Raw genomic sequence first — 23014 nt, 5'->3', positions numbered from 1 at the left:
TAGCCGAGTCGCGCCTGCGCAGTCAGAAACTCCCTTCCCCGCCTCCACCTCCCTATCCTGCGAGGTGCCGGCGCGGGAGAAGAGCGTCAACGCGCTTCCACCTGGGCATCCGGGAAAGCAACGGAGGCCGACTCGGGAGCCAATGGGAAGGGCCAGCGGCGGCTCAGCCAATGGCGGCGTCTCGCGGCCCATCTCGGCCGCCGGGTTTCCTGCCGGTGTTCTGCGGCTGCTGCTGCTGAAGCGAGGAAGGCGAGACTCGGGCGGGCGGCGAGGGAGGGCAGGGGCGGCGGGTAGCCGGGCCAGGGGAAGAACGGGAGCCCCCCGAGGAAAGGGCGCGGGTCCCGCGGCCCTTGGAAGGCGGGACCAAAGCGCAACTCTGCGCCCCAGTCGGCCTTTCGTGGAACTGCAGAGCTGCGAAAGAGACCCCCGGGGGTCATTCAGCCGGACCCCTGAGACGCGGGAACCTGAGCTAAGCATCCACGGCAGACAGCCTCAGGGACAGCTCAGTCTGTGGAGCCTGAGGCCTTCGGGGTCGCGGGTTCGAGCCCCACGTCGGGCATTGTCAGGCCTTTGGTTGACTTGATGGACATACCCTTTTAAAATGTGGCTCTTTTTGGGTGGGTGGGGGGTGTTATTGAGTTACTGTTCTTATTTTGATTTTATATATTGTGATCTCTTCTGCGAACCGCCCTGAGACCTCCGGATATAGGGCAGTATAGAAATTCAATAAATAAATTTCAGGGGGTTGGACCCAGATGGGTCTCGGATCCACCGTTCCATCTCCACGATTCTTTAGAACAGTGTAAATAGCTAAACTGTAAAGAGCGAAATAACATTGCACAGTAGAGCAGCTAAGGGGAACCCGATTGGGGAAACCCTGCCAGATGGGGGAATAATAAAATAATAATAATAATAATAATAATAATAATAATAATAATAATTCAGATAGGGATGGGGGTCAAGTGTGTACACACACACAACCACCATCCCCAATGTCTCTCTAGACCAGTGGTACCCAACCTCTTTTTGGCCATGCCCCACCAAAGCATCTCTAAAATCCTGACCCCCCCCCCCGGTGACATATAATTATTAGTCAAAAAGGGAACTATTTCACGTGGAGGAAGCCTAAAAGGCCATTCACTGTTAATAACTCATTCTCAAATTGCCCCCCTTAAAATCAGATTGCCCCCCTGTGGGGCGTGTGCCCCATGTTGGGAACCACAGCTCTTAACACACGCTGTTCTTCAGGATTTTCCCATTACCGGGAGGTTTCTCAGCACACTCAACTTGAAAAACTCTGTGCTATACTGCATTCATTCATTCATTTAGAAATCAAGTAGCTTTTATTATGAAAAGTACATCATAGCTTCATATTTCTATATAAATTTATTTATTTTTTGGTTTTTATAGTCACATATCGAACATACAACATAAAAACAAGATTCCAAGGAATCTCTTGGACTTCCCTCCTTCCCTTTGAGGATCCTATTGTTAATCATTTCCTCCTGCATCTTTTATGATAATCCAGATCTTTTACATCTCCATTGTATGCTGCACTGCATTTAAGCAATTTTGGGTCCTCTCATTTTTCAAGCTTTTCCTCTTCCTGAGTGCACATTTCGAACCCAACACCCACCCTCTTTGCCAATCAGGAGGGCAATAGAGTTGTGCTTAAAGGTTTCTGCTGCTCATAATTTGCCGGGTTCCTCTCTTTCTTAAGTCTTTTGGTTCCATTTCCCTCTTTAAAGTTCAGTTTTCTTAGAACTTAGAAAGTTTATTAGAAAGGATTTGGCCCCTTGATCTAAACTGAAAAGCAGCCATTTTTACAATAGCTGCTACATCGTGTGTTTGCTGCTTACGAAGGTGTTGAGTCTGTTAAAAAGTCTTGGATGCTTTCCTGATGATGCACGCACGCTTGCAAACTTCCTTTCTACGTGCCTCCAATCCTATGCATGCTTCTCTTGGAAAAACCTTTATTTGAACACAGCAGGATATACTGCCAAGTAAATATGCTTTGGTGTCTGCCAGTTTCCCTAGGAGGTTTTAATCTGAAGCCTCAGAACATCCACATCATGCATTCATAGCACAACTAAGGCATTTTTAAAGTGCATGGCATCCTCCAAAGAATCCTGGGTGCTGTAGTTTGTTAAGAGTGCTAGAAATGGCAGCTCTAGGAGAGGAAACTGCAGTTCCCTTGATTCTTTGAGGAAACCATGTGCTTTAAATGTGCTTTTACTGTATGGTGTGGATCTGTTTTATTGATTTAATATGCTGTAAACCGCTTTGAGATTTTTAATAAAAATATAAAGTGGTATAGAAATTAAATAATAAAAAAATAAAAATCTGCAACCTGTCCTTTCATGCTCCAATCTCTCTCTCTCTATTGAAGAACTTCCAGTTCTTCATCTGTCCGCTATATACATATAAACAATAATCACTTCATCCACTCCAATATAACTCCTAAGAGAGCACCACTTTCTACAGTATAAACAAATTGTCTTCAGCCCTTAAATCCAAATGCCTTTATTTCATTTTCTTTCTCACACAAAGAGTCTTGAGTGGTTTCCAATCTTTAGTAAATGTTAACAATGACTTCATTTCTTATTAAACATGTCAATTTTGACATCTCAGCTAAGTCCGTAGATTGTAAAAACCCGTTCTTCCATTGTTGGTAATGATGTCTCTTTCCATCTTTGCCATCCACTCCAGTTTTGACAGCAACGTGACTTTACTAGGCAAAACAAAGGAAAAGCAGAGCAATAAGGAAGGGAACATTTCTGTTGTTTTATATTCAGGGTCTGGGCACGGGTAAATTTTGTGGTACTGTACTTGTGAACTACTGCTCCATGCTGTTTTCCCTGCCTGCACACCTTACGAACAAATATCTCACCTCCGTTTTCTTTTAACAGGGCTCCTTTCTAGGAGATGGAAACTTTTCACTGTACACCAACCGGATTGGGTGACGGACTGGATGTTCGAACCTTTGGGAATGAAAGCTTATTGTATTTTGCCTATGGTAGTAACTTGTTGCGGGAGAGAATAACGTTAAGAAACCCGTCTGCAGTTTTTCTCACCTTGGCACAGCTACTGGTTGGTGCTGCCTGTTTTTCTCTTTACGTTGTTCAACATATGCCAAAAATACCTTTGGCTGCCATTGCTGTGACTAGGACATGCGGCAGATATTGCTGTGCAATCATTACTTTCTTCTGTCAAGATGTGATTGTTTTTCCAGGGAAAGTACCTAGCTTGGGAGGCTTCCAATCTGGTGCAGAATCAGTCCTGCTCATACCCATGTAGTAGTGGTGTTTTTTGCAGCAACTGACATGGTGTCATTGTTGTCATAACGCCGATCCATACTTTTTTATACATTCAATCTGGATTTCCACTTCTTGTGGAAAATTTGCTAAACAGCCTGTTGCCCATCTGCAGTCACTCCTGGTGCAGAAGCATAATAGTCCATTTAAAAAATGGACTAATGAATGTAGCACTGTTTTGCTGGGCGGTCTTTGTCACCACACCTCTGCTTCTGTTACATCGGTGGAATGCTCTCCCCAGGGAAGTTCACCTGGCGCCTTCCTTTTTAACCAGGCCTTTTTGGGGTGTGTGTGTTATTGGGCTGTTGTTTTTATTTTTATTAGGTATTTTGTGGTTTTATACTATCTCTTGATTTTATTCTGTGAAGCGCTCTGAGACCCCCGGGTATAGGGCGATATATAAATTCAATAAATAATAATGATAATATTTTTTATTAATGAATGGGATTTTAAATGGGACCCACCATTCACTTTTCTTTCTCCTGTTTTACCGATCCACTCCACAGCTTTGCTTGAATTAATCGCATGTCTTTTAAACCTTTAGATATATACACAGAGGTTAATCGCTCTCCTCCTTTTAACCTGCAGGATTACAAACTTGCTTTTGGCTCTCATCATGGCAAGCCCAGTTCTAACTGGCATGGAAGTACAGCAACCATAATCCATAGTCCTGGCGATGAGGTGTGGGGAGTCGTATGGAGAATGAGCACTACCGATTTACCTTCTCTGGATAGGTGGGTGTCTTCAAGTTCTGCCATCTTCTCTCAATTTAGTAACTTAATGAGCCACACACTTGCTTAAAGGTTCTGGGTGTTTTGTTGTATGTATGGCGTCATGTGTAACATTTACAAAATAGAAACTCAGCGAATTTTTTTTAAAATAGTGATTTGCCTGCATGTGCTAATTACCAAAGCCCACCAGTTCACTTTTCTTACAGAATTAACAGCTTTAATTGGGTATTTGGCACCTGTCACAGAACCTGATTTAATCAAATGGGGTTTTGATCTTTGATAAAAGTAGCAGGAAAAACATAAAGAACTATGCCGTTGTAATAAGTATACAGATCCTGTGCATATTTACTCAGCGGTAAGCCCTACTGTATTCAGCGGGCTTTACTGCTAGGTAAGCGTGCATAGAGTTGCGCTAGAAAGTTACTTGGTGAAACAGAAAGCAACAGGAGATCTTTTTTTAAAGGGGAACTACAGTGGAACCTTGGTTCTAGAATGTCTCCGTTGAGAAACGTTTTGGAACCCGAACCCCCAAAACCCGGAAGTAAATGCTTCCGTTTTCGAACATGCTTCCAAAGTCGAATGCCTTCTGCTGCATGTTTTTCAGTTTTCTCAATTGAATTTGCCGACAGCCCTTTGAGCCTTGGTTTTTGAACATTTTGGAAGTCAAACGGTCTTCTGGAACAGATTACGTTCAAAAACCAAGGTTCCCACTGTACCTGTTGCAGGAGTTTAGAGCTGTGCACGATGGCCTGTCCCCTGGGGCTTTTGCTGAACACCAACCAGTGCCTAACCTTGATGGTTTTATTACTGTAATCCCTCTTATGACCTTCCTTTGGACTTGCAGAGTTTCAACCATATGTGGGCTGGTTGAAATGGTGCAAGTCTAGGCCCAAGCAAGGCAAAGAGCTTAAAAGCTCTTTTCCTGCCTGGTCCACCTGGGGTTACACAGCGCAAAAAGAGAGCTTTTAAGCTCTCTGCCTTGCCCCCAAGCTCTAGGAATGCCGGGGACGCTCTCTCTCTCTCCTCCCTCACCCTTTAGTCAGAGGGCAGCTCCAAAGGTTTGGCTATACTGATATTTTATGCATATTCCCCCAGGAACTGACACCCCGCATAAGATTAGGTATTCCTGCATAATGTTTTCTGCTGCTTATCAAGTCATTGTAGTTTTATTTCTTCTTGGCTGTGCTTTTTCTCTCATGATGTTGGTTTAATTTTAATGTGCCCTGCTTTGGGCGCAAGAGAGGGTGGTAATTGTAAATACAGTGGCACCTTGGTTTAAGAACAGCTTAGTTTATGAACAGCTTGGATTAAGAACTCTGCAAACCTGGAAGGTTTTGGTTTGTGAACTTTGCCTTGGAATAAGAACATGTTTCGCTTCCTGTTGAGTGTGTTCCATTTGTAAATTGAGTCCCCCGCTGCTATGGGAAAGTATGCCTTGGTTTAAGAATCCTTTGGTTCAGTGTTTCTCAACCAGTGTGCCTCCAGATGTTTTGGGACTACAACTCCCATCATCCCTAGCTAGCAAGACCAGTGGTCAGGAATGATGGGAGTTGTAGTCCCAAAACATCTGGAGGCACACTGGTTGAGAAACACTGCTTTGGTTTAAGTACGGACTTCCGGAACGGATTAAGTTCGTAAACCAAGATACCACTGTAGATGAATAATGGGGTTCTCTCGTGCTGGTCTACAGGGATCTTCCTCCTCGCTGGGCAGGGCAACTCTCTTACGATCTTTAAGTATTCTAGTACCGGTAAGTATTAAGACTAAGTAACATTGCAGATGCGGGTGACGCTGTGGGTTAAACCACAGAGCCTAGGGCTTTAATAAGAATTAAAGTAGTGAATTCCAACGTAGTAAATGGCGAAATGAAACACGATAACTGTAATATTTGTTTTTTATTGTGATGAATTATTTTGATTGTGATAATTGTAATAAAGCTCTTTTTTAATAAATAAATAAAAAACCACAGAGCCTAGGGCTTGCTGATCAGAAGGCCGGCGGTTCAAATCCCCGCGACAGAGTGAGCTCCCGTTGCTCAGTCCCAGCTCCTGCCAGCCTAGCAGTTCAAAAGCACGTCAAAGTGCAAGTAGATAAATAAGCACCGCTACAGCAGGAAGATAAACGGCGTTTCCGTGTGCTGCTCTGGTCACATGGCCTGGAGGTTGTGCGTTGGCTACATCGGCCAGTGGAGCGAGATGAGCGCCGCAACCCCAGAGTCAGTCACGACTGGACCTAATGGTCAGGGGTCCCTTTACCTTTAACACTGCAGATGAATCAGTGAGACTGCACTCGCTGACCAGCACATTCTGAGAAAAAGCTTCGGGATCGTACAACACACATCACATGCTGGTTGATGGGTTGGTCAATGACTTCAGATATTCTAGGCAGAAGCATCAGGAAAGGAAGTGAGAAGTCTGTACGTGGTGGCAGTTCCTTCTTCTGGCAAGGGTGGGATTGGTAGCGACTGCAGCCTTGTGACTCACTTCTTGAAATAACTGCCCATATTAATAAACGCTGTTAACTAGAGGCTCTTCCCCTTTAACAGGGCCAGTATGGCATACGTAACATTTTATGCTTCCAAGCCCTTAAAAGCTGTACAGATGTGTTGCCAATTGCTACCCCATTCAGCCAAAAGATTATGGCACCAACGGGGTGTAATGTAGCACAGTCCATAAAAGAAATTACCTAACGATGTTCAGTAAAAAGCCACACAACTCTATAACTCCCCTCGTATTTAGTTCTAACTTAATTTTGTGAACAGGAGCTCAGAAAGCTGCTGTGTGGATACAGCCTAAATTTCATGAACTTGCCTTGCCTATAATCTGGGTGCCTTGCTAAATTAATAGCCTGCTTAGAAAGCAAATTACTGCACTTTCTTTCTCAATTTAGTGATTTGATCTGAAAGGTATTCCTTATTCTGTTTCAGACAAGAGGGAGTTGAACAAGGTCTTTACATCCCAATAGAAGTTACAGTCCGGACTCAAGAAGGGAAAGCACTTAAGAGTCGTAGCTACCAAATGACAGACTATGTCTTAGGCCTTCCTTCCCCGCATTATAAAAAGGTAAGTTTCCTTTGTGATTCTAAGGAGAATACGAGCGGATGAGAGAGAAGCTGAGAAAATGAGAGAGAAGCTGTCTGTGGAACATGGAAAGCAAAATAGCTTAGCTACTTTGATACTAGGGTTATGTGAGTTGTGCTTTTATAGCGGCACGTGGGGATTGCCGCGTGACATGGTGGTTTAGCCAGACCAGTGCTGCCTCTTTTTCTCCACCGAGTAGCAAACTCAGGCTCAGTATAGGCCTGCTGAGTTAGGCAAGTTGCTTGTATCTTATCAGTCGGGCTGATGACTTAGTGATAGCTTCCCCACTTTAATATAGCCATGACCATGAATATACACTAGTGGCCAAAATTGTGGACACCTTTTGGGAAAAAGTGTATTTCGGAGGTTTGATGGCTCATAACACCACTTTTTTGGAGCAATACCATAAAATTATATATCAATGGAAAGATAATTTAATATAGAATGTAATGCAACAAAGTTTGTTCAGTTATCTGTATTCTATCAAACGTTATAGCCAAATAACCAGAAAAAGGAAGCACAACTTGGTTAGGTTGATATGCAGTAGTAGCTTTCCTTCGTTTGAATGCACCGTAGCTAATGAGCATGAGTGTTTAGAGAGCCAATCAGGTGTTGTGAGCCATCAAACCCCGGAAATGCACTTTCCCCAAAAGGTTTCCACAATTTTGGGCGCTAGTGTAGTTGAAGACACTTCTGCAGCCCTCTCCTTTGCAGGGATTAGGTGACAGACTTTCCTAACCCTGTTGCATCATGGTCTGATGCTGGTCATACATATTCTTTAAGAGGGTTGTCTAAGTAAGAACCATGTCAGCTTGAGCCCAGATCCAGCTTGGCTTGGAAGCACCCGACTTAAAACTCATACCCTTGTTCAACAGCTAGCTGATCATTACTTTATAAGCAGCTGTAGCAGTAGAGAGCAGTTCTGGCTTCATAGGGGGCCGATTGGCTTTTCCAGAGTCTCTTCCTTACGGGGTCGGGGAAACGTTGGAGGAATGTGCAGAATGGTTGGGAAGACCCAATTGCTTCCCCCAGCTGGCTCCTCCTTCCTAACCGCTGAAACTTTATTGTCAATGGCGCACAGAAACGGTGGATCCAGTCTTGAGCCAGGGCCCAGTCTGATAGGAAGAGTATCATAGAATCATAGAGCTGGAAGGGACCCCAGAAGTCTCTAGCCCATTGCAGGAATCTCCATGGCACATGGCCACCCGACCTCTGCTTAAAAACCTCCAAGGAAGCAGAATCCATTCACAACTTTCCAAGGGAGGCCGTTTCATTCCTTACCGCCAGAAAGTTCTCCCTGAGATTGGGTCGGAATCTCCTTTCTTTTAACTTGAAGCCATCGGTTTGAGTCCTACCCCCCCAGAGCAGGAGAAAACAAGCTTGCTCCCTCTTCTTCCATGGGGCAGCCCTTGAGTAGCAACCTCCCCTCTCTTCTATCGTGGACTTTTCCACTCCTGGGAACAGGGATGAGGAGGTGTTGTCCCAGCACTCCTGGAGATGATCCACCAGTGATACTAACACGCTCCATATGTCTGTTTCAAATACAGAACCAGCTCAACCTGCAAAACTTGTGAGAGCTGTTAAGGCTCCCAACGTTGGCCGTGTTATTACATGCCAGGAGTTGCTTGGCAGACACTTAATGGCACGTGCAGCCCATAACGCAGTAGTTTTCAGCTGCTGCTGGATGCCAAGACTGTTACCCAAATAAAAACTGATATACTGTACTTCCTGATTATTATTATTTTTTAATTATCCAATTTTTTAACCAGTTAAGACAATCAGATTTGTATCCCTGTACAGATAACTGTCCTCAGCCCCGTTCTCAATTGATGTAGAGAGAAATAAGTAATCTGCCCATCTCTCACCTTTGTCGGCTCCCACAAGCTGTTGCCTTGCCAATCTTAGGGGCAGGGCACATGTTTTCAGTTTCAGGAAGCTATGTTGTAGAATGAGCATTCCTGCTTTATTTTGCTGCTTCCCAACTAGGACCCGGGACGCGGGTGGCGCTGTGGTCTAAACCACTGAGCCTAGGGCTCGCGATCGGAACATCGGTGGTTCGAATCCCCGCCAAGGGGTGAGCTCAAGTTGCTCGGTCCCTGCTCCTGCCCACCTAGCAGTTCAAAAGCACGTCAAGTGCAAGTAGATAAATAGGTACTGCTCTGGCGGGAAGCTAAACGGCGTTTCCATGCGCTGCTCTGGTTCGCCAGAAGCGGCTTAGTCATGCTGGCCACATGACCCGGAAGCTGTACGCCGGCTCCCTCGGCCAGTAAAGCGAGATGAGCGCTGCAACCCCAGAGTCGTTCACAACTGGACCTAACGATCTTTACCCTTAACTAGTACCAGATTCTGAAGATGTAAACAGCCCCTCCGGTGCCCTTTAAAAAGCCTCTCCTGGGACCCGCAGATCCTCAGGGAAAGGCTGGGAAGTGTTGCAGGGAGAGGAGGCAACTGGGAAAAATGGGTGTGAGCTCGGTCAGTCCTTTCCTGACGGTCCTGTGACATGGCAATAGGCCTATCGTCCGGTGTTTGTGGTTTGTAAGTGTGAATGGGTTTGATCTTAAACCGCAAGGGAAATGTTTTGATTGGGTGCTGTACAACTGGTTTTCATTTGGTTGACTAGATCACTGGATCTATTGAGTGAAACTGAGTTGAATGCCCACCCATCACCTGCCCGTTTGAATTAATTTACACACTCACCTGCCAATCATCCAGTACACAGAAATGGAGTTTTGTGCGGGTATGTGTGAACCAGCGCTAACGTATTCTCATCATCCCTTTCCCGGGTTATTTATGTGGATATGGCTTGTGGAATCAAACACTGCTGCTTTATATTTTTTTAATATAAATTTTATTAAACTTTCTGTTTTACAATTTAGAATATCCATTTAAACATCCTAAAAATATCAATGACTTCCCTTCTCCTCTTGCCACGCTTCATTTTGCATATCATAAATCCCTGCATATTTTACATAAACTAAACCATTCAGTATTCCACTATTACATCCATCAAAACTTATATACACTGTTGAATTTATCTTAATGCCGCCAATGTTTTCAAGTGTACACAATTTCCCCCCATATATTCAATAAACATTTTCCAATCTTTAAACGTTTGTTATTCTTGTTCTCTTAGGTCCACAAGCTGCGCATATTCCATCAGTTTAAGTTGCCATTCTTCTTTAGTTGGGACCTCGATCGTTTTCCACTTTTGGGCTAACAAAACACAGACTGCAGTAGTGGCATGCATAAATAATGCTATCGCTTTAAATCCCCACTTAATTTGGTTCTTCGTAGGTCATTTGTATGGGTGCAAAGCAGAACGGTTTGCCAGTGGACTACCAGAAGAAATTAGACTCTATACGGACGAATGACTATGCAGGACCCGTGCCGGTTTTTGATGAAATTGAAGCTGCCCTCGGCGAAAATGAGATAACGAAATAATAATGAAATGTTTTGGAATCACCTGCTTTGGTTTCTCTTGATCATCATTTTATTTGAGTGCCTCTCTTTATTTTGTTAAATCCTATGCATGTCTGCTCAGTTGTGAGCCCCATTGAATTCAATGGTACTTCCACCTAGGATGGTGTACGATTGGATCCAAAAATGAGAACAAAAAGCTCTTGGGTGCATCCTTGATTAAAAAATGACGGTTAAGGTGGTCTATGCTTCTAATACACAACTGCAATATTAACTGTATTTAGTCCAGAGTGGTTTTTTGCTTTGTTTTCTATCTCCATGGTAAACACTACAAAGCCAGACTGATGACGGGTAACACAATTTGCTTTAATGGACGAGGGTGTCTGCATACCAGCTCGGTCTGTCATCAAAAATATCACACAGAGCTGGCGCTGTCTTCCTTACATCTCCACCACCACCACCCCAAATTTTATTTCTTTTCATAATAATAAAAGCTGGTTTCCCAAAAACCCACCCGTTTCACCATGGAGATTTTGAACTACCTAATTTATTTTGGAGTGGGGGGGGGGAAGAGTTGTTTCTGGCCTCGCACATTTCCCGCTGTTTTAATTACCCCATGCAGATCTTTGAATTCCCCCCCATCTTGTCACATCAAACATGTGGATGTAAGCACACCGGTAGCATTGTGCATAACCAAGATGCTGAGTTTGGGAAAGGAAAAAAGAACCAAAAAGATACAGCACTGCAGTAGGAGCGCACACTTCAGTCAATCCAAGCTTAATTTAAAATGTTTCATCCACTAAAAAGGTGGCCTTAATTGGGCAAATCTATAATATTTGAAGTGTAGTTTTTCTTTTTAAATGAACACTTGAACGTGCTAAGTACTCTTTCACTTTTTATTTAAACCGTAAAACGTAATGGCGTGGAAGGGCAAAAGTTCACAGTGCAAGAGGATAACGAAGTATTAAATCATAGCAAGATTTCCTTTACAAATAAAGATTCGTAAAAACAAAAGTATTCTGGTTCATTTCTGCAACAAGGTTCTACCTAGTCCCAAATGAGCCAAACATTTGCATATACCTCTGGCAAAAGGAGTGACCATGCGCTTCAACAGCTGTTTCAGAAAGCTTTTTTTTTTTAAAAAAAAATTCTCGGTCATTGGAGCTCTGCCCTTGAGATGCTTTTAATTTAATTTTCCAAGATCCTCTGCATAGCTCAGTAGGCAGTGCGTGAGACTCTTAATCTTGGAGTCTTGGGTTCAAGCCCTATGTTGGGTGAAAGATGCTTGCATGCCCGGAGGCTGGACTAGATCAGTGTTTACCAAATTTGAGTCTCCAGCTGTTTTTGGGATTACAATTCTCATCATCCCTGACCACTGGTCCTGCTGATGCTCCTCGTGGCCAAGCCTGCGATTCTGTGCAGGGCAAATTGGCCCAACCGTCGAATACGAGCCCTCCAAATCAGGAGGTTCAAAGATCTCCCGGGATTCCGTGATACGTACAGACCGGGAGATCTTGCTCCGTTCGGGACACGAGGAACGGGGATTCTTGCTCTCCAGATCCCCTTCTGCTCCCGCCTCCGGGTTGCCCAAAGCGCACCTTCCAGCCCCTCGACACGTCTCCGGATGAAGCCGCCTTGCCGAGGGCGGCGCCCGGCTCGCCCCCGTTCCCTTGGCCGGACGGGGCAAAGCCGGGCTCCGACTCCATCGGCTCGGGATCCCGGGGAGGGGGCGGCAGGAGAAGCCGCCGCGGCGCCCGCTCTCACTTTCGGCGAGTCGCGCGGGGGAGGCGCCCACCTCCTTTCTCCTCCCCGCACTTTCACTTTTCCTTTCTCCGCCTCCCTTTCTCCCATGATCCAGCTGCGGGTACGTTTCCGGCGCTCAGTTGGAAAGTTTTCGACCGAGAAGGAGGCAGGCTTGTGGGGCTGGAGAGCAACCAGAGGGGGTGGGTATTTTCTCCTGCCCCCGCCCCCCTTGACTGGCCTGCGGATCAAGAGACCTTCCCTACTCCATCCTAGAATTGGGAGGATCGTGCGCGGGGGGTGCCTGAGGATGCAAGTTTGTTTATTTGTTTAGTTATTTTTTTTAAAAAACACTGTTTGCTGCATTGCAGGGGGTTGGTCTAGATGACCCGGGGGACTTACCTTCCAACTGTGCAAATCTAGGATTCCTTGTTAAAAGAGAGAGGCAGAAATCCTAAAGAGAGAGAGAGAGAGATGCACATCATTGCATGCCACCTAAAAAGACTGAAATGCTGCAGAACTGAAAGCCGTTTTTGGGTGCCGGCTAAGAGACAGGGGGGTCTCCTTGAGTGTTGCTTTTGGAAGGCTGAGCTGCCGGGAATGGGTGGCAGAGGCCCTGTTTTGGGAATGGGCACGAGAATATTGGTGGGTGGCGCATTAATTGGCAGAGGCCCCCAGTGGAGAGAAGCAAGTGGGTTGTGGTTAGATTTAGATACTTCTTTGCATTGGCAGCAGCTGACAGCAAGCATGTGCCTTTGTTCTGCTGCTTTCAGGACCTGCCCAAAAACTTTTTTGTTGTTGTTTAGGCAAGCCTATCCACAACATGTGGTTTTATTTTGCCCCTTCCCCCCCAAAAAATCTGTAGATTTGAAATCATACTTCATTTACATTTCAGCCATTTTATGTCTATGTCTACCGTGGTCTGTGATTACTGCTATTTTTCAACGAATATTTTTATACTGTTTCATGTAAACGGCTTGGGCCTGTGCCTAAAAAATTAAGCGGTGTGTAAATAAAACGAGAGAGTTGACCTCATGAGGACTAGCCTCTTCCCCGGAAAGAAATGTGATGGCATTGTTTTGGGTGCTTGACTCCAGAGACTTCTAGCCAAGAAAGAGTGACAACTCTGTGGTCGAAAGGAGATGTGTGCCTGTGACTTAAAAATACTATAATTATTAATTTGCTTTTGGTGCGAAATGTCCCAAGATTTGCATGGGCAACATGAGCAAGTGCTGGGTGCAGGAAGCCTGGTCTGCACCCTTATTTTTGAAATATATTTTGCAGACCCTGTGTGCTGTAAAATATAAGAGTATTGGAATTGCGTCGTTAAGCTGGGGTCAAGCTGATAGTTCCCATCAGCCCCTTGTAGTCCAAAACACTTGGGAGCCTTCAGATGTCTTCTAAAAGTCAGATTGTTCTTTTTCTCCTTGACATCTGATTGGAGGGCGTTCCACAGGGTGGGTGCCACCACCGAGAAGGCCATCTGCCTGCTTCCTTGCAACCTCACGTCTTGCAGGGAGGGAACAGCCAGAAGGCCCTTGGTGCTGGACCTCAGTGTCCGGGCAGAACGATGGGGGTGGAGACGCTCCTTCAGGTACTCTGGACCGAGGCCGTTTAGGGTTTTTAAAGGTCAGCACCAACACTTTGAATTGTGCTCGGAAATGTACTGGGAGCCAATGTAGGTCTTTTGGGACCGGTGTTATATGGTCTCAGCGACCACTCCCAGTCACCAGTCTGGCTGCTGCATTCTGGATGACTTGTAGTTTCGGGGTCACCTTCAAAGGTAGCCCTACGTAGAGCGCATTGCAGTAGTCCAAGCGGGAGATAACCAGAGCATGCAACACTCTGGCAAGACAGAAATAATTTCTCTCACTCACAGTGAACCTAGGCTGATTTCATAGAATCATAGAGTTGGAAGAGACCACAAGGGCCATCCAGTCCAACCCCCTGCCAAGCAGGAAACACTATCAAAGCATTCCTGACAGATGACTGTCATGCCTCTGCTTAAAGACCTCCAAAGAAGAAGACTCCACCACACTCCTTGGCAGCAAATCCCACTGTCGAAGAGCTCTTACTGTCAGGAAGTTCTTCCTAATGTTTAGATGGAATCTTCTTTCTTGTAGTTTGAAATTTCGAGGTGCTGGTTTTGGTGTGCAAAGCCCTAGACAGCTTGGGACCCGGATACCTAAGATAACTTCCTTGCAGATTCCCCCTTATCGGGAGGTCTGTCCTGTCCCCAAATCGGTGTCTTGTGGCACCTACCCTTTGGAATTCCCTCCCCATGTTGTTTTCTCCACATCTATTGACGACTTCCCTCTTCCAAGAAGCCTTCTAAGAAGAGATCTTTCCCAGCCTGCATCTGGATTGGAATTGCTTTTAGAAGTTTTAATTGTTAATCCATGTTTGCCATCCTTGGCTCCTTGGGGAGGAAATCTTAACAGGTGGTACATGACAGTTCACTAATGTTGTACAGATGTAGGAAGGTATGTGGGGGGGGGGAATAAGATTTTCACCAGGAAACTGGGAGACCACCTGGGATTTTTTGTGTTCAGTTCTGCACATAGCTCAGAAAATATCTGAGATATTGAGCAATTTTTCATACTTGACTTCCCCACCCTCTTAATCTAGGTTGTTTTTTCTCTCTCCAGCATTCAGATCCATTTATTTTAATAGATCTGCTACATTGTGTATCACCCCTAGATTTTATCCAGTTGTCCCTAGATTTTATGCAGTTGTAGGAAAAACATTAATAGGTGTAATAGGTTTGGAATTTTTAATAGTTGCATTGGCGTAAATAGTAATACCTGGTTTTGCTTATTTGTTTGTTCGTATTTTGGTTTGTTTATTATACTCTGGATTTCGGCCATGCTCCTGAACTGCAGTCCCGGAGTTTCTAGTTTCTTTAGGGAGAGACACTCCCTTGTCTCAGGAATTTGTGACATCCTTGTGTTGAGCAATTCTTGCAGCTCAAACATGTGAGCTACCTTTTAGTCAGAAGCTCAAGCCAAGAATTGATGCTTTTGAATTATGGTGCTGGAGGAGACTCTTGAGAGTCCCACGGACTGCAAGAAGATCAAACCTATCCATTCTGAAGGAAATCAGCCCCGAGTGCTCACTGGAAGGACAGATCCTGAAGCTGAGGCTCCAATACTTTGGCCACCTCATGAGAAGAGAAGACTCCCTGGAAAAGACCCTGATGTTGGGAAAGATGGGGGGCATTAGGAAAAGGGGACAACAGAGGACGAGATGGCTGGACAGTGTTCTCGAAGCTACAAACATGAGTTTGACCAAACTGCGGGAGGCAGTGCAAGACAGGAGTGCCTGGCATACTATGGTCCATGGGGGTCACGAAGAGTCGGACACGACTAAATGACTAAACAACAACAGAAGGAAGGATTTCAACCGTGAATTCTGATCACTTGAAGAACCTACCATTTTAACCTATCTCTTTGCCTGGAAGGATTTCCTGTTCACCACTCGGAAATAATTTTATTTATTTGAAAGCTTCTATTCAACACGTGTGTGTTTATCAAGCGCCCCGCCAGACAGCCGTTTGACTTGTCATTAATGATTATTTGAGTTCATAGTGATATCGAGGCATTGATCCTACATTTAGAATGAACTGTATTCATATTTATTTATTTATTACATTTATATCCCACTTTTCCTCCCAAAGGCCTGCAAACACATCTGTAACAAACATGCTTTTATTGCTACTGTATATTTTAAAACAACTAACACAGAGTTAATGGCAGTCTTCTCATCTCTTTAAAGTATCACAATGCCTGCTTTTACATATATGCAAGAGTGCATCTCTCTTAATATCAGCTTCATTATCTCAGAGATTATAACTATAGGAACACAAATATGTTTTCAGCTTTTGAATCTGTTTTTTAAAAAACCAAAAAAAAAAACCCAACAACTGTTGCCTGTAATTCTCAAGAATGACTAGGAAAACAATAATTTGGGAGTGATTAAGTACAATTCTCAAATTGTTTAAGCACTGGGTTTAAATAAATATTATGCTAATCTACATACCGGTCCATTATCAGTTGACCACATAAGCCGATGTATTGTGCCGAAAATTCTGCTCTAACTAAGCTACACAGGACTTTATTTGCTCTCCGAGGCTGAATCACTTGGGTGCTTTTGCAGAGAGAGAGTTTGTGTGTGTGGTGGTAATTCATTAGCTGGGTTACTTCCAAACGATGTCGCAAGCGCATGCCTTGGATGTGTGTGTTTGTGTGCGGGGGAAGATACTTTCCGGGATCTCAGCCCTCTTGAGAAATAAAGGAAATGGCTTTCTGCTGAGTTGTGCCATTGCTCCATCTATCTCAGAATGGCAGAAATTCTCCAGGGCCTCGGGCCGTCGTCCTTTCCCCCAGGCCAAACTGGAGATGCTAGGAATTGAACTTGCTATCTTCTGCTTGCAGTCTCTGCCGCTGAGCTTTGGCCCACACCAAAGATATGAACCAGTGGACCGAGCCAAAGATGTGGCTCCCTCCAGACATCCTTTTTCCTGTGCATTTGTGACGATTCATTCCTATGACACCATCTGGACGGCCACACACACGCCTGCTGTCAGCACTATTTGTGCCTTCCAACGTGTGGGGCGGTCAGAACGCTCTGGTAACCTCTAGGTTATATTACTGCAGTGGGTGATATGTAGGGCTCCCTCTGAAGATGGCTTGGAAACCTCAGCTAGTGCAGAACTGGAGCAAGATGGTTTGAGCATGTTGCACCGATCCTCGTCTGACTGCACTGGCTACCAATTAGTTTCCGGGCCCAATTCAAAGTGCTGGTTTTGACCTATAAAGCTTGAAATGGCTCAGGACCACAGCACCTCAAGGACCGCCTCTTTCCGTATGAATCTACCCGGACCCTGAGATCATCTTCTGAGGTCCTTCTTTGTGTGCCTCCTCCTCGAGAGGTGCGGAGGGAGGCAACAGGAGAACAGGGCCTTCTCTGCAGTGGCTCCCCCATAGCTGCCAAGTATCACGTATTTCCTGGGAAACCCCCATTTTCCTTACCGTTTCCCGGAGATCTCCTGTTCTAGCTCCTCTCCCACTAATTTCCCTTATTTTTGTTCCTTTCAGCGGCCATTTTTCTGGTGCCACTTTGCCCATGTATGGGCACCAGAAAATGGCTGGCGCCGGAAGTCGCATCTATGCATGTCCGGAAGTGCGTAGACGCAACTTCCGGTGTTGCTTTGCCCATCTATGGGCACTGACACTGGAAGTTGTGTCTACGCACTTCCGGACATGCATAGACGTGACTTCCGGCGCCAGCCATTTTCTGGTTCCCATAGATGGGCAAAGAGACACTGGAAGTTGTGTCTACGCAACTTCCGGTGTCGCGCGGCTGCCGATCCCGGATTTCTCCGTGGGGTACTTGGCAGCTATGGGCTCCCCATTTGTGGAATGCTCTCCCCAGGGAAGTTCGCCTGGCACCTTCGTTATACACGTGTGGTTACGAGGCGAAAACGTTTCTCTTCAACCAGGCCTTTGGCTGATTGCCATCCAATATCCTTTTAATTGTGTTGTGGGAGAGGGAGATTATTGGCTTGCTTTTTTTCTTATTTTTATTACCGTACATATTTTATGTTTATTAATATTGTGATTTCATGTCGTTAACTGCCCTGAGATCTACAGACAAAGGGTGCTATCCAGACTTAATAAATAGAAACCAATAATAAAACCACCATTTCCAATTGGCGCATGTGACTCCGTGACCTTTCCTCGGAGTCGCCCTACAGCTTAATGGATGTTTGCATTCTCCTCTCTTTGCAGATCCAACAAGGCCGAGCAGAATCATTCCTCTTGCATGGAGCCGACAGCCGGGACATCTTTACATCACACCTCTGCAGCTTTCCAAAGATGAGTTTGGAAGAAGCGGCCTCTTATTCTCATCACGATGGAAGCTCAGCCACCTGATAATGGAGAAGTTCTTCAACAAGGCCCTTCGGCGGCCCGTCCACCGTCCTTCGTTAATTTGCTGAAAGTGCACCGAGAGCTGCTGGTTGGCAAAGTCCGTAACACCCAGTGTTTGATTGACAACTTGATCAAGAATGAATATTTCTCTACCGAGGACGCTGAGATCGCAGCCCAATATCCTACACAAGCGGACAAGGTACATGCATCCATTTCAGACTCGTATTCGGATTCGTTGGCAAGGAGATTAGAGGAGGTTGACTATTCTGTGAGCGTTCGTTCCGATTTGCCAGCAGAGACCGTGGGTGGGCAAACTAAGGCCCGGGGGCCGGATCCGGCCCAATCGCCTTCTAAATCCGGCCTGCGGATGGTCCGGGAATCAGCATGTTTTTACATGAGTAGAATGTGTCCTTTTATTTAAAACCCCTGGCCCCTGGCTTTGTTCCCGCTTCTCTGCCGTCAATTTCTGCTGCATTGGGGGCGGGGGGCGTCTCCCCTTTGTCTATCCCCCGTGAAGCCAAAGAAAGAATCCCTGCTTCGGCTTGACTTCCCCCAGTGGTGGCTGAGCGCCCGGGAAACCCACAAGGGATTCTGACAGGTGGGCGGGGCAACCGACCTGACATCACAGTGACATCATGTGGCACAGCAGATTTTGCCCGCAAGGCCAATCGTGATCAAGATCTGGCCCGTGGAGCCAAAAAAAGATTCCTCGCCTCTGCAGTACACCATACTAAGATTACAAAAAGTGAGGTGGTTTTATTCATGTGGACCGTGGACTTGTCCCTGTTGTGGTTCTGGGCTCATTTGTCCCAACTGACAAAGCCATAGCCCATGCGAATAATAGTCTTCTCCTGCCAACATCCCAGTAAGACGACGATGATTTATGGGTCCCCCCCCCCCCAAACAGTAAGGGAGAGAAAACCTGTACTTCTGGCCATAACTGACCCTTCCTCCAGCCTTGGGAGTTAATTCTGTTTCTCCAGTTAATAATTGTTAGTTTTCTGCAGCCTCTGGCTGATGGGCTTAAGGAACCGGATATTCAACATTTGAAATTTCATTCCTTCACTGCACACTGTACTCAGAGATTCTTCAGGGTGCCGATTCTCAAGGCTCGAAATGACTCCTGCTGTGTTTGTGGAAATGTATTTATGCCTTCTATAGTTCTAGTTACAGCTAGGTAGCCGTGTTGGTCTGCTGTAGTTGAAACAAAATAAAAAAATTCCTTCCAGTAGCACCTTAGAGACCAACTAAGTTTGTTATTGGTATGAGCTTTCATGCGCAGAACTGTTTAATTGCTCATCTTCTAACATTGAGTATGCCAACTCAGCGCCCTTCAGCACTCTATATTGGACAAACAGGCCAAACCCTATGCCAAAGGATAAATGGACATAAATCTGACATCAAGAATCACAAGACAGACAAACCAGTAGGAGAACACTTCAATCTCCCAGGACATTCTAAACAAGATCTCAAAGTAGCTGTCTTATTACAAAAGAATTTCAGAAATAGACTGGAAAGAGAAGTTGCTGAATTGCAACTTATTACCAAACGTAAAACCATGGAGGTCTGAATAGAGACATTGGATTCTTATCTCATTATACGTGATAAAGCTCTTTTTAGCAATTTCACCACTTGCTTTTTCCTGGAAGACCAATTGCTGTCGTTAACAGTCGTCAACAGGTTTACCACACCTATCAGCCAATCACCCACTCCCACCACCCTTCTGAGTAATACCCCTCCCCACCCTCTGACTATACATTAGGGTCTGGTGACTTCTGTTTCAGTGTATCTGAAGAAGTGTGCATGCACACAAAAGCTCATACCTATGACAAACTTAGTTGGTCTCTAAGGCGCTACTGGAAGGATTTTTTTTTTATTTTGCATTTTTACCCTTTAGCTGGTGTTCAAACCAGTGTGGTGAGACAGGCAGCCTGTTGCCGAATCTAACCACGGTTTCTCTGAAAGTCTGCGCATTTGTGGAGCCGATTAGCTAAATCGTATTCCTGGGATTCAGAGTTTGGTGTGTTTGCTTGTCTGGTGGTAGTTGGGTCGATGTTTGTGCAAAGACATCTGGAGGGTCGTTTCCCGCATGTCACAAGAATGAAGTTATGGCCAATTGGGGGCTTGAACCCACAACCCTGAGATGTAAGAGTTTTCCTTACCTGATAAGGGTCACATTTTATGTGACCTTTCACACGACGTAAACGCCGCTTCTGGAAACCGAGTGGACCCCAGTGGAAGTTCAGCACTCGTTTCTGCTTTTTGAGAATCCGATTGTATCCCCATTTAACCCGCAAAAACGTCGGCCGAAAGTTGGGGTGGTATCCCTCAACGTGTGATTATTTCCCACCTGTTTCATAGGTGAATCATGGGGAAACAGTCAGAAATGCACATAAAGGGGGAGGGTGGCAACATGTCAAATGATGTCCACTGTTAAGTCACACCAGTTTGTGTCCCTCTACCCACAACTGGTGCGATTGGAAATTGGCACGACGTGGGGGTGTAGCCGCAGCTCCGTTAAAAACCATGCACGCAGGAAAAAACACATCATTGGGACGTTGTTTTTGGTTCGGCAAAGAGGAAGGCAGATGGTGTTACCCCACACCAGTGATTGACTCTAGAGTGCTTGAGAGTACTCTAGCTATTAATCCACTGCCTCAGTAGATCTCTGACGTCTTGTGTGATGTTTCCGCAGGTCCGCAAAATTTTGGACCTCGCGCAGAGCAAAGGAGAAGAAGTTGCGGAATACTGCATCTATATCCTGCAACAAGTTGCAGATGCTTATTACGATCTGCAACCGTGGCTAGAAGAGATTGGGTTTCGCCCTTCAGAGGTCGTTGGTAATAAGCCCGTTGAAAATACTGACCCAGGTAGGGTGCCAAACTTTTGGAAGACTTTCATTCCCTATAGAAAAAGCTTGTCTGGGTAATCCCATCATTCATTGCTTCAGTGTTGGTAAAACGCTTTTCCCAGGAGAAATAAATAATAAAGGTTAAGAGGGTGATTTTCTCAGGGTAAAGGTAAAGGGACCCCTAGCCGTTAGGTCCAGTCGCGGACGACTCTGGGGTTGCGGCGCTCATCTCGCTTTACTGGCCGAGGGAGCCAGCGTATAGCTTCTGGGTCATGTGGCCAGCATGACTAAGCCACTTCTGGCGAACCAGAGCAGCGCATGGAAACGTTGTTTACCTTCCCGCCGGAGCGGTACCTATTTATTTACTTGCACTTTGACGTGCTTTCGAACTGCTAGGTTGGCAGGAGCAGGGACCAAGCAACAGGAGCTCACCCCGTCGCGGGGATACAAACTGCCGACCATCTGATCGGCAAGCCCTAGTCTCTGTGGTTTTAACCCACAGCACCACCCGCGTCCCGTTTCTCAGGGTACGCATCCCATAAACAGACTGGAGAGTGCCCCTACATGTGCAGATTGCATCCTGCTTTTCTCATTTACCTAGCCTGAAGCTGGTGGTTTGTTCCTCTGTGCATGAAACATAGGAGCTCTAGCAGAGTATCTAATGCACCCTCCTCCAACCCGCTCCTCCTCCTCCTAATAATAATAATAATAATAATAATATAACAACAACAACAGCTTATTATTTATACCCCGCCTATCTGGCTGGGTTTCCCCAGCTACTCTGGGCGGCTCACAGCAGAATATTAAAAACAGGATAAAATATCAAACGTTAAAAAACTTCCCTAGACAAGACTGCCTTCAGATGGCTTCTGAAAATCAGATAGTTGTTTATTTCCTTGACATCTGATGGGAGGGTGTTCCACAGGGTGGGTGCCACCACCGAGAAGGCCCTCGGATTTGGACCTCAGTGTCTGGGCTGAACGATGGGGGTGGAAATGCTACTTCAGGGATACTGGGCCAAGGCCGTTTAGGGCTTCAAAGGTCAGCACCAACACTTTGAATTGTGCTCAGAAAAATACTGGGAGCCAATGTAGGTCTTTCAGGACCGGTGTTAAGTGGTCTCGGCGGCCCCTCCCAGTCACCAGTCTAGCTTCCACATTCTGGATTAGTTGTAGTTTCCAGGTCACCTTCAAAGGTAGCCCTACGTAGAGTGCATTGGAGTAGTCCAAATGGGAGATTGCTAGAGCATGCACCACTCTGGTGAGACAGTCTGTGGGCAGGTAGGGTCTCAGCCTGCGTACCAGATGGAGCTGGTAGACAGCTGCCCTGGACACAGAATTGACCTGCACCTCCAGTAAGAGGTTGTTAGATCACAACTCCTATCTGTCCCAACCAGTCTGGCTGTCCTGCTTGGGACCAATGGAATCTGAAGCCAAAATCCCTGGAGGGTGGCAGGTTGGGGAAAGCCGATGTCATGGCTACTTCAAATATATCGTGTATGTTGTAACAAAGGCTTGCTGCACATTTCTGGTGTCAGAAGCCACTGGTAGACAAAACTGAGAAGGAGCTGCTGTGAACTTAAAATACTCCCCCCCCCAAACAGTCCAAATAAGGTTCACTAATTAAACAGAATAGCGGGGGGACTTTAGAGAGCTGAAATGTGTAAAACGAAATCACTTCTTTGAACAGCAGACCCGCATGGCATAAAACGAGCTTCTTTGAAAGTCCTCTCAGGGTCAGAGGTGACTTTGCTGTAGGCCAGGCATGTCCGAAGTCCGTTTCGGGGGTTTAATCCTGCCCCTGTGGCAGTTTATTTCCCAGGGTAAAATCCTTAAAAAACCTCAACAACTTCAATCCTAAAAAAAAAAAGGTTCACAACTTTCGTCGGCCCTTTGGTCGGCCCTCACAGCCCTTCACTTCATCAAATCTGGCCCTCTTTGAAAAAAGTTTG

At 45.7% G+C, this 23014-nt stretch overlaps 2 protein-coding genes across 15 annotated transcripts in view; both read left to right on the top strand.

The window, feature by feature from the left end:
- Positions 1–148: 148 nt before the first annotated feature.
- On the top strand, positions 149–10816 carry GGCT (gamma-glutamylcyclotransferase). 4 transcript variants are annotated; one of them, XM_035129231.3, is made up of 5 exons: positions 149–249; positions 2910–3090; positions 3903–4048; positions 6972–7107; positions 10420–10816. In XM_035129231.3, exons 2-5 carry the CDS (start codon positions 2926–2928, stop codon positions 10564–10566), a joined length of 594 nt encoding a protein of 197 aa, XP_034985122.3. In that variant the 5' UTR covers positions 149–249; positions 2910–2925; the 3' UTR covers positions 10567–10816. The 4 variants fall into 4 exon arrangements, with proteins under 4 accessions (XP_034985122.3, XP_088510223.1, XP_060136631.2 ...); XM_088654097.1 differs by having other exon boundaries at positions 10259–10816; XM_060280648.2 differs by lacking the exon at positions 10420–10816 and adding an exon at positions 8673–8849.
- Positions 10817–12161: 1345 nt separating this feature from the next.
- The window catches only part of NOD1 (nucleotide binding oligomerization domain containing 1), a 35162-nt gene continuing 24309 nt past the window's right edge, over positions 12162–23014 (top strand). For 4 of the 11 annotated variants that reach the window (XM_060280647.2, XM_088654093.1, XM_060280646.2 and 1 more), the window contains exons 1-3: positions 12424–12594; positions 18072–18411; positions 20908–21082. In XM_060280647.2, the coding sequence (XP_060136630.2) occupies positions 18196–18411; positions 20908–21082 (391 nt within the window). In that variant the 5' untranslated portion in view covers positions 12424–12594; positions 18072–18195. The other 7 variants (XM_088654094.1, XM_035129228.3, XM_088654091.1 and 4 more) reach the window with 4 other exon arrangements.

This window comes from Zootoca vivipara, chromosome 11, assembly GCF_965207765.1.
Source record: "Zootoca vivipara chromosome 11, rZooViv2.hap1.1, whole genome shotgun sequence".
Lineage (NCBI taxonomy): Eukaryota > Metazoa > Chordata > Lepidosauria > Squamata > Lacertidae > Zootoca > Zootoca vivipara.
This window is presented reverse-complemented; position numbering and strand designations above follow the sequence as displayed.